Below are 16916 nucleotides of genomic sequence, written 5' to 3' on the forward strand. Positions count from 1 at the left end.
GTTTGCGGATGCTCAGGTGAAATCCGATTCGAATTCAGTGTTGTGAAGAGCGAGCGGGAGTGCAGTTAGAGGTTGAGCGCACGGGGCAAAATCTATTTAAGCGCTCGAAAAACGCAAAATTTGTCGATTGTCCGTTCCGCTTTTTCTGTGTCTGTTTCCGTCGCGTGTCTGCGTGTGCGTGCGCGGTCGTTTGTGTGTGTGTTCGTTTTTTTGTTATTTTTTTTTAATCAACGACAACACAACATAAAATAAAATACACAAAATTTTGGAAGTATATTTAAATGATTTTGTTTTTGGTGAATGAGAAAATCGAGAAACGCAGTGGAAAACGTAAGAAATGCTATGCTAAAATAAAGCTTAAAGTAAAAGCAGAAATTGAGAGTTGTTTGTTTGTGTGTGCAACAATAATAACATAAAGAGAAAGACAGAGAGAGAAATAAGAGGGCAAAGGGGGCAGACAGAGACAGACCAAGAGGGGAAAAGCAACACCTACGCAGCTTTATTTTGTTTCTTACTTTTTTTTGGCATGCCGTTGCTTTCTCTCTTGCTCTCGTGAATGCCTCATTTGAATTTTTGTTGTTGTTAAGCAATTTCTCCATTTCCTGTTCTCTATCGGCTTTTTGACTGTTGTTGTTATTGTTTCAAAAAATGTATTAAATAATCAATATAAATTGCGAAAAATTTCCAGCCGCATGAAAGAAACTTGTCACATATTCAACAATAAATAAGAAGTGAAGAAATACATAAATAAAAACTTGTTTTGTTTTGTTTTTGTGTCTTATGTGCCGATATCATAAAGCTCTCTCTCTCTCTCTTTCACCGAGCTAAAGGAAAAAAGATCTGTCTAATCAATCTTCTCTTCTTCTCTCTTTGCAACAAAGTTGAAGGTCTTTTTTGCATTTCAATATTGCCGAGCGTTAAAAACAACAAAAAATAGTAACAAAACGTACATACATGAAACCATACAATGATATTTTTTTAAAAAAATAATCATAAATAATGAATTTATTTCAAAACCTACTTAAATCATTTATACCAAATTGTATAATGTATAAAAATATAATTTATTCATTTACATTTTCTAATTTTTGAAGCAAATAAAAAAAGATAAAATAATATATCAAAAGTATGTTTAAAATATAGACCAACAGTATATATTTGTACGTTTTAAGTGCTAAACCTTAAGTAAGAAATAATATCAATCAAAATAATCTGAATTTTGTTCCGTGTAGAGTCACAATTTCGCAAAACTGGTTTTGAGGCCTTTATTTTTATTTAGTTTTGAAATTTATTTGTTTTATTTGCTGGCTGCGATGTTTTAAACATTTCAATGACGTCAGCGGAGGCTAAATTGTTGATCAGCAGTTTTTTGCAACTGCACAAGACAGTGCAATTAATTATCTGCGATTGAGATTAAAATCAAATTTATGTATTAAATAATCAATAGACTATCTTTTATTTCTTATTATTTTTTATTAACTAAAAATACAAATTTAAAGAGTACTTTCAAAGCTGTTCAAATTGATTTTAAGGAAATTTTGTGATTCATCCTAACTGGAGTCACAAAAAAATCTGTTCATTTGTATTTATTTAACCATTAGTTAACCATTTTACATATTTTAAAAACTAGAAATCCACTGAAATGAGATATGGAAACAAGTCGCAGACAATATAAAAAAAACGCACGAAAGCTTTTGGCGCATGCGCAAAGTGGTGAAGAAGAAGAGAAGAGCAGAGCAGGTAGAGAGCGAGATAGCAACGCTTTCTGTCCCTCTCTTGAGATTGCTCATCCATTTATTATTCATACTCTTTTGCAGATCACAAAATAAATATGTTTTAATCCATTTTTAAACCAACATTTTAACCAATCGGATCCAGATAATATATAAAATTTTACTACGCTGACGAAAAAATTGTGAAAACAATGCATTTAATCAAAGTTAAGACTAAATTCGCGCTAAAAATGCCCGAAATCGAAAAAAACTAGCGAAAAAACCAATCCAAAAATCGCACAAAACAAAGTTAACAAAAAAAGCCAGACAACAAAAGAGAGCCAGGAGCAAAAACAGCAACGAAAAGCAAAACGACGGCCCCAAAATGTTGTACCAGCTAAGTAAAGCCACTACTAGAATCCGACTCAAAAGGCAAAAAGCCGTTCCACAACATTGCTGGCTCTGGAGCTTAGCATTTCTGGCAGCATTTACTCTAAAGGTAAGCTAAAGAAACAAGAAACATGGACAAAGCACAATAGCGGGTGGATTTTTAGAAACGAAAACCTCACACAAATGTTGCTTCACATAAAAAAAAAATGAACACTTATTTTGAACACTTTCATGATTTATATTTCGAGCATCAACCGCTAGAACTTTATTTTTTTCCTATTACTATTTAACCAGCTTTTGGTATTAAAAAATCTCTTTCTCGTATTAACCACCATATAATTTCATTTATCAGGAAACAACAGTTTTATAAAGCTGATGCATACACAAAAATGTACTTAATTAACTTTGTACATTTGAGGGCAATCAGTGCCGCAAGATTCTGCAAACATTGTCGAGAGTTATTTATTTGTTTATATGTGATCCCACACTTACCCACATGAAAATCTTCTTCGTTCTTGTCTTTTCCCATGTTGATTAAATTCAATTATTTCGCATCATGTTTGCCTATCGTTATTGTTCTTCCGGATGTGTTTGTCTCTCTGTATAGAGTACTAAAGGCAATCAAACTCTCCCTCAATCAAAGACCTTGAGGAATCAACAAACAAAAGCAAAATCATTGCAAAAAACACAACAATAACTAAACAAGATTTAGCATTTTGTATCTGAAGTCGTGTGTGAGAGAGATAGGAAGCAAAATGCATTTTACTGCAGATAAAGATATGGTATACCGTGTACGGTGAGATACATGCATGCCAATAAAGTATGTTTTTATTTCAGAGGTAACAGCTTAAATAAAAAAAAACCTTTGCGACAAGCTAACCACCAACATTTTCTATAGTAGCATCGAGTTTTCATTTTACTTAATCCAAACGTTTTCTATATTTTAGTTTAAAAATGTAATATGAAAATAAGATTTTATGCCCAACCCAAGGGCTTGTCGTGATTGTGTTTAGCTGTACTCGTGCTCAATATCGTTAATTGTTATTTCGTACTGTATTTGTTACGGTTTCTGTTTTGCATAATAATTTCATAACCAATTCCCCGATTTGTGCATCCAACTTTGTGATGAAATCAGTACGACTTGCGATTTTCCTAATTGCGTTAGACTTTTGCAGTTTTGCACGAATTCAATTTTAATAAAGATAATACTACAAAATATTACATTTGCTGATAGCCTTTTTTCTTTTATTTTTAAATTCTTATGTAGTTCTGTTTATTATGAACTAATTTTCTGTTTAAAACTATCTTTTCTTTATCCGTATACTATTTACTGGATTCTACTAGTAATTATTATTATAAATGTGGGCACGACTTGGCATCAATTCTAAACCGGCAGTGAACCGGTTCGAAGTCGTTTTCGGTTTCATTTTATATTGACGAATTTTATTCGTTTGTTTTTATTTGTTTATCAAAATTGTTGGCGCGTAACGGCTACTGCTGCCCCACACATTTCCTTTTATTTCTAATACAACTTACCAATTGTTTCCCGGCAGATCCACTTCAATTGCTTTTCTAGTTGTTCGAGTTGTTTCACCGGTTGTTGTTGTCAGATTGTTTTGTACTTTTTTATTGCACCGATAAATGGTCAGAAATATTTGCCATTTGGTCACATACAATCTTAACTTATTTCGTCGCTGGTGGCCATAAGTCACGTCTCAGTCAAATAATAACCACGAATACTATACAGGCATTCATTAATGCAAGTACACATTCACAAGATACATTACGGGCAGATGGTTTTCTGCTTAAATTAGTATTAAGGTTCAAATCCAACAAGTGATTATGATTTTATAGATGCAGTACTTCAAAAATGTTATGTTATGGACTTATTCGTTATATATGTATATACATTCATTTGAGGGATTTTCATTGTTATTTTTATTTTTAACTTAAACCTCATAACATAGGAAATTGATAATGGGTATAAAGAAATATGCCACGGATAAAAAGGAAGAAGCCAGCTTAAATGAAGCGAAAAATTGGGTTTACAGAAAAAATTAAAAACAATTATCCCAGTAAGACTCTGTGGGTGGGGGAGTAAGGAAGTGCTGGATAATTAAATGCAGGGCAGAATCCACAGATGCACAACGCAGATAGGAGCCAATTTTCTCGCACACCCCAGACCCCGTGGAAAACCACACCCATTCCATGTCCAGGACACGTGTCAACCGTAACAGAAACAAAAACAGGAGAATGGGAACTTCTCTTCTTCCAGACATTCGCCAGAAGGAAATACTTGAGCAGGAAGAGGTGGAACGAAGTCAGTGCAGGATGGCAATTAAATGCAACCCTGCACTCTCTTGCAATTGACACCAAAACACTCGGTCTTCTACCCCTTCTTCCATAAAAGACCCCTTTGTTTTTCACCCAAATTATGAATCAAATTCGACCCGTAAAATGTGCATAAATTAAGTAACAATTAAACCAAGTTGAGCTTGAGTCTATTAACCCTCTGTTGACATGACTAATTGATCTTTTACGAGATTAATAACTCGCGTTCAAGTAGAATGCGTCAGTTAAATATGCAGAAAAAAGTGAAAGGTTGAATAAGCGAAATAATGGATTTGGGTTAGATGATTATATTAGTAGAAATATATTAATCGGTGCTTTGTCTCGAAATCCAAATGATTTAACGTCTGTTGACTGAAATTATCTAAAACTTAATGATTAGGAACTTTTATAACTCCACTTTTTTATATACTTATATGGACACTAACATAAACCAGATCTCCTGCGGGAGTCTTAAAAATATCTTGCAACAATATTTGTTGATGAGTTACCACCTCGTCTCGCTTTCAGACATTCTGTTTGATGTACTGAAAATAGAGCCAAATGCCGGAAATGCTACATCAAAATGCGAAATAAAAAAAAAAAAGAACCGAAGAGAAAATGCGCAGATATAATAGCTATAAAAAAATTATAGTTTCCCGAAGGGGAAAGTGCTCCTTTAATTTGATCCACTTTTCCCTCCGAATTTATTTCAATGATCGATTAATGCCTGAGGAATCGTTTGCAACCCTCTCTGGTTATGTTTTAAGTATAGTTTCTGATTGGAAACAAGGAGGCGGAGGACTTGGGAAGGAGGAAATGTGTGGCCCATTCAGAATTCTTCATTGTCCTGCCACAAAAGCCAGAGAAGAACCGAAAACGAAATTTCTCTAACGGTGTTTGCTCCCGTGAGGCGTTTTTCGTCTCACCCACTATGAGGGTGACTTTTCCGCCCAACTCTCGCTAAAAACACAAATAAATATATATACCGAGGTATGCACAGCTGCGGATAGGGAAATAGTGATGCATTTATTATATATCAATATAATAACCCATGCTAAAGTAATATTATTAAATTTTAAAATTCTTTGGAAAACCTAATTAGAATGGTTTTATGAAATAGCTGATCGTCAGGTGGTTCGTTTTTATAGCCCACGTGTTTTAACACAAATAAATTTATATATCGAGGTATGCACAGCTGCGGATAGGGAAATAGTGATGGATTTTGTATATATCAATATATATAAAATATAACACAAAAATAATATTATTCAGTTTTTGAATTCTTTGGAAAACCTAATTAGAATGGTTTTTTGGAATAGTGTCGGAAGCTCTTTTCGCCTTTCTAAAAGTATTCGTAAACTTGTATTTCTTTGAACGCGACTGTATGTGCATGTGTGTGGGTGTGCCCTATATGAAGTCACTTAATATTTAGTTTACTGTAGACATGATTCATAACCGGGGAGGTTTCACCCATTTGGCCAAGAAGGGGAGTTCTTATATGTGTGACGGGTACAAATCGGGGGCGAGGCCGGAAGGAGACTGCACTAGTTCCTGCCGCCACTTGAGCATTATGAAAGTCATAATTTTTGTATGTGAAAACTTTGTTACATAAAATGACTGCCTACTAATTACTTACTCTGCAGTAAAGGTCGATAAAATGACTTGGCACAAATGTAGAGCTAAAATCTCGTGGCCAAAAGTAGACCAAAATAGAACTACAACATATGGCTGGATTATGTGGCGTATAAAGTTTAATCCATTTTGTAACAGAAAATGAAGCCCATATGATTCTTGTTCAGTTTATTTAATCCTGCACCCAGCTAAAAATAAACTTTTAATCCGTAAAATAAGTATTGTTGCCACATTTAAAATAAGGAACACAAAATGTTCAATTTTTGCTATTTCAAAAATAAATAAAGGGTATGTATAATAATAAAAACTTATATTTAAATAATAACCAAAAGGTTCTATATTTTATTAATAATCATTAATTTAATTGTTATGCTAAAATTTAAACAAAACTATGGTTTGTATTCTTTCAAAATATTCCTTAAAATGTATGTATATTCATGAATTTTGTTTATTAATCTTGTTACTGGAAAAGTATACAAACGTATCCAGTTTATAAACATATAAATAAGTCGTCTTAAAAAGTGTGAACCCTTCGGAAAACCTTTCTTCAAATTGATGATGAGTGCAACCTAATTAGTTTTTTTCTATTAATAAAACACTATCCTTTTCATAATAATCATTGACTCCATTGATGATTACCACAACTTTCATTAATTAAAATCGATACTTGTATATTCTGCCTGCAATCGTTAATCCCGATCAGTTTGTAGACAGGAATTCGCAATTCCAAATGAACAAATGCAACAAGCAGACAGGAAAATAATAAAAAACTAATGAGAAAATGCAATGGAAAATGGGGGAGGGGTGGTGTTTTGCAGTTGCTGTTTGCTTAATTGAAATTTATTGACTGCGCGTTTGTAAATTGTTTTATCTGGAGGCGGCGGGGGAAAACATTTAAAAGAGGAGAGCCAGATGCAGGCGGAGAATTTCTTCTCAAAAGGGTGGCCAGGAAATCGCACTCTGTATTTCCCCATTTTCCCCAGTTGCGGCTCATTTGTGAGCGGCATTTTCCCCTACGTTGACGTTTTTATAGAGCGGCGCGCCGTAGGAAATGTTGCGAAATCATCAAAAATTCTTCTGAGACTGTGAATCACTCCATATGGACGCATTAGCGCACCATTGGAGTTTTCCAGGCTTGTCAATCAGTTTATTGGATAGTTCTTCGCCCCAAGCCTGTCAGTTGTCCCAGCTGACAGGTTGTCTGTTTTATTCTATATTTTGACAGGGGAAATAAGGTGATTTGGGCGGATGAAGTGCGTCTGAAGACCAGAGTGCTAGACCGAGATCTTTGCCATCAATTTATATATTTATATATATATATATATATTAGTGTATAAAAAGAAAACGTGGACTTGAACACCTGAAACAACCTTTAAATATAGCTTTAAAAAAGGTTAGCTAACTAAACCAATTATCAAGTTATCCAAACGTGTAATAAACTCATACAAAGTTTGTAGAGGGTACAATAAATGAAAATCAATTATTGATAATTGAATTAATAATAAAAATAATAATATATATATAATGATATATGTTTAACGTAATTTTTTCCAAATAGATTTATGTTCAAAATGAGTTCTTGAAGCTAAATATATTATGGATTCAGAAAACTACTTCAAGGAGGATAAAAACGCATACTAGAAGTCTTTTATAAAAGTTAAGCCAACTGGAATCGAACAAAATCCACCCGAAAATCGGATAAAAACAGGAAAATAATGAATAGAAAAGACAAATCGGAACACATCAATGATTTCCCATAGCAGGAAACAGTGACCGATGTCATTGGCCTTGAAATTTGGTAAAATCGACACCCCTCCAACTGGGAAAAACAGAAATCTCCCTTCAGAAAAACTGTTTGGCCAGCACGATCGTAATTTAGTTGAGTTTTATACTCATGTCGTTCGAAGGGTGTGAATTTATTTGTCTGGTTTAATTATTAGTTGCTGCTAGCTTATGCACTTAGAAAAAAAAGTATACATAAAAAAGTTATTTATTGAGGACTTGTTTTATGGTAAAAATTAATGTACAGAACAATTACTTACAAAAAAATTACTTAATATATCTTAAAAATATAAAGAATTGTTTTTTCAGTGCCTTTTTGTAAAATGCTTTTCTATTTTATTTTCCCGTGCCCAAGAAGCGTCAAATGCGTAGCGAGGGTGGCTGGAAAAACCGTCCACCCCCGAAAAACAGCTCTAACATGTACAATTCACTGACCTTGGGATACATGCAGTCGAATTCGGAATCGGATCGGAATCGGAATCGGAATGCGGAAACCTCAAACTCAATCGAATCGGGGTTGCAAGTTAATCCACTCCACATGGTCCATCAATTCAATTAGTCGAACTGGGCAGCATTAAAGATAAAAGCAAGACTTAAATTTGCCATCGATAAACGAATAATGAAAGAAGGTCTTTTGCCCCAAAATGAAAGTGATATCTAGAAGGGCGACACGGAATCTGATATGTTAAAAGATATGGAGGGATAAGAAGGGAGGATTTTAAAATACCAAGGATAGACAAAAGACTCAATAGTAAACCAAATTTAGCTGCTGCAGTTAAATTGGACAAACCGAGGGTGACTGAGTTCCTGCACATTGCATATTCATCGTTTGTAACCCAATCATCCGCCAGACTTCGGGTGGACTCTGTAATTGAGGTGCTTTGTGCTCCAGAAAAAAAGTAGGGATATCCAGAGGATGCTCAAGGGCTTGGAGTCGCTGAACGAGCATGTAACTAGACGCTAAATAACGTTTAGCATGGAAATGGCAACATTTCGCACAGTTGGCTTTGGCCCCACCTGTGGCCACCATCTCCACCTTCTTCTTACAACCTTCACAACTTCACTCGTGGCTTAAACTGTTTGCATAAACATTTCTATTCTTTTTGCCATGCACATACGCCATTCGCCATTCGCAACTCATGCCTCATCCCACATCCACCATTAGGACTACGTGCTAAAGTGCACTGAGGAGTCAACAGCGTCTTCCCTGTAAATTCAATTTCAAGTTTTCCAAACACTGAAAAAAAGACTCCAAACTTTTGACTGAGTTTTTAAAGTTAAGTACGTTCTTCAGAAATAAGTTTTCTAAAATATTAACTGTAAATGTTGGTGGTTCGTGTCTACCCGCGGGCGCCAAACGAACTCTTCGAAGTTGTTAAGATGAAAAAGTCTTGAATAATACAGTTTAATGTACAATATTGGTTATTTCCTCAGTGCATCTACTGTTGACAGTTATGTCAGTGCTTGCGAAAGGTTGTGGGTGGTTCTGTTGCACGTGGAAATTGGAGGAGCATCCTTAAGCCGTTGCTTAAACGTAGCAATCAGCTTACATGCCCATAATTCGCAAGGGGTTCAAGTCGACTGTGAATATCTGATATCGTGTGTGCTGGCGACATTTTGATCGAGTTTGGTAGTTTGTGGAACTTATCAGCACATTATATGGATAAAGATTCAATGACCATTGGCAATTTTCGGGAATAATATTCTTTAATGGCCAGTTCGACACGTGTGTGCGAATTGAGTTTTCCTTAGAAAAGTATTTTATTGCCATTTTTTATGGAATTTCGCACACAGAAAAAAAAACAACTAAATTATCGAATGGTTTTTTTGACATCGAAGGATGTTATACCCTGTACATGTTTTGTAAAGTTGTTTTTAAATCCAAGTTCCAACGAAAGGTAAATAAAACTTCCGTTGGAATTTAATTGGACAAGATTTCTAGAACCTTAAGAAAAAATGTTAAAATTTTGAATATAAAGTAATTCAAATGTTTGTTGATACATTTTTGGTCTACGATTGATTATATTTTGTTTGTAGAACAGGAATACGCCTGATAAACTCTAAAGTAAGGGTACAACGAGCAAGGGAAAAACCAACGCATAAGAGAAATCAAAGCAGATTTTTCCTTTTTCCTTTTCCACTTTGGAATGCATTTTTAACACTTTTTTGGCACGCATCTCGAGCGGCTTTTCCCAAGGGTGGAATAAAAAGTAGATGGGGGACCAGATATGATGGAAATCGAAGGGTGCGAGGAGATATCCTGGGGTTGTTCCATCAGCCTGCCTTTATTATTTATCGATTGGCATTCGATTGGCCTTTCAGCCTGTTTACAGTTCAGATGGAGAACAGTGGACGACAGATAGGGTGGCCTTTCATCGTTTTTGGATAACGCCTTAAGCAATGTGAATATATGTGCTACAACAAAAAATGAATGTTTTGACCGCAGGTTTTTAACTAAAACACAGATTTTTAGGGAATCAAGCCACAATCATTTTGAGGTATGCCACTTCGAAATCGGATGTCTGTAAGAAAAGTTATGAGCTTAGAAGTGCAGATTTTGGGCGCTTTTCTGCAAAACCCATTTTTCGAAAATTTGGAAAGGGGTAACATCAATAAAAATGACAATATATCGACCCAAAAAAAAAAAATTTAACTAAAAACACAGATTTTTAGGGAATCAAGCCACAATCATTTTGAGGTATGCCACTTCGAAATCGGATGTCTGTAAGAAAAGTTATGAACTTAGAAGTGCAGATTTTGGGCGCTTTTCTGCAAAACCCATTTTTCGAAAATTTGGAAAGGGGTAACATCAATAACAAGAAAGGAAAGCTAACTTCGGACGTAGCCGAAGTTGATATACCCTTGCAGAATATTCTGTAAATTATATTCTTCAAAATTATTCATATGATGTATTCTTAATACTCATAAAAAGTCCCAACTTCCTAACTTTAAAAACACCAAAGTTATGGCATTTCCAATCGTTCAGTTATATGGCAGCTATAGGATATAGTCAGCCGATCCTTATGAAATTTGGTGGGTCGGATTGATTGGCCAAAAATAAAACCCATAGAAAATCCCAACTTCCTAACTTTACTAACACCAAAGTTATGGCATTTCCGATCAATCAGTTATATGGCGGCTATAGGATATAGTCGTCCGATCCTTATGAAATTCGGTAGGTCAGAATGATTAGCCAAAAATAAAACCCATGGAAAATCTCAACTTCCTAACTTTAAAAACACCAAAGTTATGGCTTTTCCGATCGTTCAGTTATATGGCAGCTATATGATATAGTCGCCCGATCCGGCTCGTTCCGACTTATATACTACCTGCAATAGAAAGACAACTTTTGGGAAAGTTTCAAGCAGATAGCTTTGAAACTGAGGGACTAGTTTGCGTAGAAACGGACGGACGGACAGACGGACAGACGGACAGACGGACGGACAGACGGACAGACGGACAGACGGACAGACGGACATCGCTAGATCGACTCTCCTGGTGATGCTGATCAAGAATATATATACTTTATAGGGTCGGAAATGTCTCCTTCACTGCGTTGCAAACTTTTGACTGAAATTATAATACCCTCTGCAAGGGTATAAAAATGACGAAATATCGACCCAAAAAAAAAAATTTAACTAAAAACACAGATTTTTAGGGAATCAAACCACAATCATTTTGAGGTATGGCACTTCGAAATCGGATGTCTGTAAGAAAAGTTATGAGCTTAGAAGTGCAGATTTTGGGCACTTTTCTGCAAAACCCATTTTTCGAAAATTTGAAAAGGGGTAACATCAATAAAAATGACGAAATATCGACCCAAAAAACAAAACTTAAGTGAAAACACAAATTTTTAGAGAATTAAACCGAAATCATTTTGAGACATGCCACTTTGAATTCGGATAACTATAAGATAAGTTATGGGCTTGGAAGTGCAGGATTTAGGTCACTTTTCTGAAAAGTCATTTTTCGAAAATTTGGAAAGGCGAAAAATCGACCAAAAATTAAAAACCAAGTTTTGAACACAGATTTTAAGAGAATGAAACTACAAGTTTTTAGAGGTAATCCCACAGCGAAATCAGATTTCTGTGAGAAAAGCTATGGCCTTAAACGTGCGGGTTTTAGGTCTCTTTTCTGCAAAGCCATTTTTCGAAAATTTGGAAAAATACATAAAATCGACCAAAAATTACAAACCTAGTTTTCAATGCAGTTTTTCAGTGGATTAAACCGCATGTTTTTAGAGGTATACCCCTTTGAGATCGGATAATTGTGAGAAAAGTGAAACGTGAATCTTTAGCCTACCAAATTGATGACCACTTTGGATTAAATTTAGTTTTTTGTAGAGCCAAAAATTAAACAAGACCAAGCCAAATGGAAACCACCAAGGAACACAAACAAACATATCAAACGTCCCTCAACATCTGTTGGAAAATGATGGAAGGAACCAAAAAGGCGGCTGACACAAACGAAATGAAAAGGCCAACATATGTGGCCGCCCAACCCGCCCTATTTTTTTTTTTTGACATCTTTCGTGTATTATGTCACAAGGTGGGCTACGTGTCGGGCTTATGCTAATTTATAGCTGCACCAAGCTCCAGCATCAGGTTGTACCAAATTCTAGCGATGTTCCTACGCCTGGTGCTAACTTTTGCCACCACCAGCGGACAATTGAGATATTTGTGTGCTCTAGTTTTTGCGTCTGGGGTTCCGGGGGTTAAATCGTATGGCAACAACAAATGACATTAACAACGCTTAGAGCAATTACACAGAGACAGAGGGCGAATGAGAATATAGAAAAGGGTGGGTGGGTGCTTCTGGGGAGGGGATTATTTATAATGAGGCAATAACAATTTGTGCTGCAGTTGGTCATGACATTCGATTAAGCTGTCGGATGGCTTAGCCTTTGTCTCCGGCTGCCCTGCTTTCTCATATATTTAAAAGTTAAGCTGTAGTCTTGTGATCTTGTATAACAAATAATTGTTGTTTGCACATTGTCATCTTCTTTTATACCTTTTTTTTATTTTTAAATTTGGATGGTCAAACCAATCAGCAAAGTTCCAGTTTTTATTAATTTTAAAATATTCTATAATCATAAAGTATTTAAAATAATATAATTTATAAAGAGGCAAGTTTGTATCGTTTGTTTAATTATTAGAGGTGAACACATGGGACTATTAGTGACTATTTAAAGTTCAAAATTCTGTTGCATATGACTTAAACTCCTTTCTTTTCTTATCATTTCAGGTTCGTACAAATGTATCTACGTGACAGCAATCCACAACCTTTAGTGATAGCGTCTGATCTCCTAAGTGAAGAAAATCAGCGTTCTGAACTCTCACCATTAAAAGAAGTTAAAGATATTCTGGAATACTTGGAAGCTTAGGTCTGATGCCACTTGAAAGCACTCAAGTTGTCGTAATAATATGATGCTCTTAAGCAAGCTCCGAGTATATGCATATATATATATATGTATTAACGTGTGTCTATGTCTACATTGCATAGGAAAATTGCCAAGAGTGGGGGAAATTTATCTCATTGTTGCACATAATTCAGGTTTATTGTCAAATGAAGACAAAGACAAAGCCAAGACAAGTTGAAAACACTCCAAGGGAATTGTGGCTTACGAATTGTACATATATCTGTTTTTTTTATTTATTTACTATAGTTTAAGCAATTTTATCAACACTTAGTTTTTTCTAATGACAGAAACAGGGGTTCAGAAAATAATGTTTAATTATATTAACTTGTTATAAATTCGTCACTGAGTAGATATTATATGTTTGTGTAAAATTCAAAAACAATTTTAAGCCATTAATTTTTTTAACGTTATTTTTTATTTGTAAATGCATAAATGAATGGAAACTCTATTTTCTTTGTGCACCAAATATATTCATGCACTTGGCTGGGTATAAACATACTTGCACCATTTTAATGCATTTCAAAACGCTTAGCTGGCATTGAAACAGTCAACGATGAAGACGGAAAGATATGGGATATAGGGATTAGAAGGGAGGGCTTCTACAAAGGTCGGCCTTAACCCCTGACAGCCCCCAAGGAGAGACGAGGAGGAGGGAGGAGCCCACTAAGCTAAGACAAAGCTTTCTGGTTTATCTGTCTGCACCAGGCAACTACGACTTCTCTTTCGCACGCTTTTGTTTCTGTCTCTTTTTGCCACCACACACACAACCAAACACACACCTTCCAGTTTTATACATAAATCTGGGTGTGTGTGTGTTGCTCTATGCGGTTTATTTATGCCGTCTGCTTGATTTCCGCTTTTTAAATGCTTCTGCCCTCGGTTGCAGCTTCTGCTGGTACGCTGCTTGGGCGAGTACACTGGGAAAAAATCGTACGAAAATGTACAAATATTTAAAATTTAATTTCATAGCTTGCGATATAACCTAGGGTAAATTGTAATAAAATATTCTGAAATTAATCAAAAGATTATTAAGAAATAATTAATTGGTTTTTCTCACTGTTCATACACTCTGGACTAAACTTTCTCAGTGTACGCTACATTGCCCATGGCCTCTGTCCAACAACAAATTTATTTCCATTCTGTTCTATTCTACGCGTTTGCAGTAAATTTTTGTTTTTTTGTTCCATTCCCTCTGTTTCTCCCTGCCTATCTCTGTCTCTTTCGCTATCTCATTCTCTCACTGGCAGAGGTGTTAAGTGGAACACCAATTGGCCCTGACAAAGGCATTGCAATTAGAGAAGAAGCACGCGAGAGGGGAGACGGGATTGAGTGAGATGGATAAAGATTGAAATGTGTGCAAATAAGTTAATGTAGAAAGGATAGCTTGTAATAGATCCGTTCCTAATGAACAGCTCCATTTCCTCAATGGAAGAGTAAAAGACTTGGAGAAAGAGTGAGCAAAAAGAAATTAATTATTGTAGGAAGGTAGAGAAATTGTTCGAGAAGAAGGAAAATATATGAGAGTTAATGTTGAGGTAGAAAATAAAGAAAGTTTATCTGAAATAGATTATTTGTTAGTGTTAATGTATATTTATGTTTTCCAATTTATGTATTTTAAGTTCCACTTTTAACGTTCCTAGAGTATTTGTTATATTCTATTCTTATTACTTCATTTCCATCGTTCCTAACCTACAATATCATGCAATACAATTATTTTTTCAATATGAATGCAGAATAAAGTAGATATAACTAAACTTAAAATTAAGTTTAACAAGAAACGTATTCCTTTAAACATTGATTGTCTCCCTAATTCGATAATTTCCGAGTTAATTTTCTATCTCACTTGTAGCTCATTTTCTCGCCCACATGCTAACTTAATCAAATGGCAATTTAAAGCATTTCCCTATCACCCCCACCCAACGAGCTTAGAATAAATCAAACGGGGTGCTGATAATAAATGGGTGAGGTAACGAGTTGCATGCAACCCCATAGAAGAATTAGATGCACTGACCGCAAAGTGAAATGGAATTCCCTTGTCTAATGTGTTGGAAAGCCAAAAGGTCAACGCCAATAAAAGGGATGAAGATGGATGTATGGTCAGATGGATGGATGGACTGTATGCAAATGAGCCTAATTAGATGACAGGACACGCACACATGATTAAAATGGAATATTTCGGTTTTGTTTGGGGTCACCACATTAGCTTTTCTCCGACATTCATTTAAGTCTGTCCAGTCAGGAGAGTAATGAAGTTATGAGACGAAATTCAAATCGGTTACACTTAATTGTCAACAAAATTGGGCATGGAAAACCTCTACTCCCCCATAGAAACCTCAAACCTTTTCAAGTGTACCCCGCTGAGCATTAAAATGCTTTTGAGTCAACGCTGTAAGCAAAATGATTAATTGCATTTGTTTTGCAGCCAAGGAACAAAAAAATACGCCAAGGACAAGACAATTTTCCTGATTTTTAAGTAATTCCCCAACTCTTGCCAACACTTACCGAGGGTTGATGAACTTACACAGAAAAAAGTTAGTTGATTTTAGATTTATTTAAATGCATATTAAGTTTTGAATATGTATTTTGCTTTAATTTCGTCAAATCTTTTAACAACTTTTTATATAATGGTTAAAATAGCATTTCATTTGCAATATTATCTTAAGCTAGAACTTGATATACGATGGATTTTGTTTTTGTGTAGGCCTTTTCTTTCTTCGCGACTTTTACTTTGCCGCCTGATAAATTAAATTGAATTCCCTGCCTTGGCCGGGCTGAGATGTTATGAAATCCGTTTAAACGCAACGTTATGTAGAAACCCCGTCCTTTCCGGGATAACATCCCCCTTGCAAGTCCACTTGCCACCCCGCCAAGCTGTCGCTTCAGATGATGATGATGATGGGAGCAATGAGCATTTGTTGTCACTATGGCGATAGAAAGTGCTTCTGACCGGCTTTACCAACCCTGAACCCCCCGAAAAAATTTGTCTAATTTCCACTACCAAGTGGGGAAGCTTTGGACTCACTACTCTTCTAAACTCTCCTTCACTTTATCCCTTAATTTCCGTTGATCAGGGGGAAATAGTTGCTTAAGGCTCAAGCTTTTCCCGTTTGTTTTTGCTTTTGTGGTTGGTACTCTTGAAGTCGCAGGATTATTTCATTTAAAGAAGGTTATAAAAATATCCATCCGGGGGTTCGTAATGTTTGGAGGGCAGAACAAGACGAGGGAAAAATTCACGGAATAATTAATGGTAAATGATTTTTCGATGGATATACATTTGATGAAGATGGATGCACTTTCGCGCCACTGGATGAGATATTCCATTGAATTTCAAATAATTAAGGCTTAAACAATGCTTTTGGTCACCAATATGATTGATACAGTGATTTTAGTATTTTCAAACATTTTATTATTACTTAATCCATCAAATTGTTATGTCTGTAGATATTTTCAAAAAAAAATAAGTTACCGTTTCTTAGTCTAACTAGAATTTAAAAATGATTAATCAAGCCTTCTTTTATAACTTAATTAATTAAACATACCGAAAGAGTATTAGATTCAGGACTACTGAAGTGGCTCCTTTTCCCCATTTTGATATCCTTCCACCCTTCTTTAACCCCCTTTTTGAGTCAGCTGCTGCTACCGTTGATTTT

At 35.4% G+C, this 16916-nt stretch overlaps 1 protein-coding gene across 4 annotated transcripts in view; it reads left to right on the top strand.

The window, feature by feature from the left end:
* Window positions 1-44: 44 nt before the first annotated feature.
* Window positions 45-16916, top strand: part of LOC108047061 (tyrosine-protein phosphatase 10D) — a 49946-nt gene continuing 33074 nt past the window's right edge. For all 4 annotated transcript variants that reach the window (XM_044460815.1, XM_044460816.1, XM_044460813.1 and 1 more), the window contains exons 1-2: window positions 45-330; window positions 1818-2211. In XM_044460815.1, coding sequence (XP_044316750.1) covers window positions 2098-2211 — 114 coding nt within the window. In that variant the 5' untranslated portion in view covers window positions 45-330; window positions 1818-2097. The remainder of the gene's footprint in view (window positions 331-1817; window positions 2212-16916) is intronic.

Source organism: Drosophila rhopaloa, unplaced genomic scaffold (genome assembly GCF_018152115.1).
Source record: "Drosophila rhopaloa isolate 14029-0021.01 unplaced genomic scaffold, ASM1815211v1 contig_3, whole genome shotgun sequence".
Taxonomy (NCBI): domain Eukaryota; kingdom Metazoa; phylum Arthropoda; class Insecta; order Diptera; family Drosophilidae; genus Drosophila; species Drosophila rhopaloa.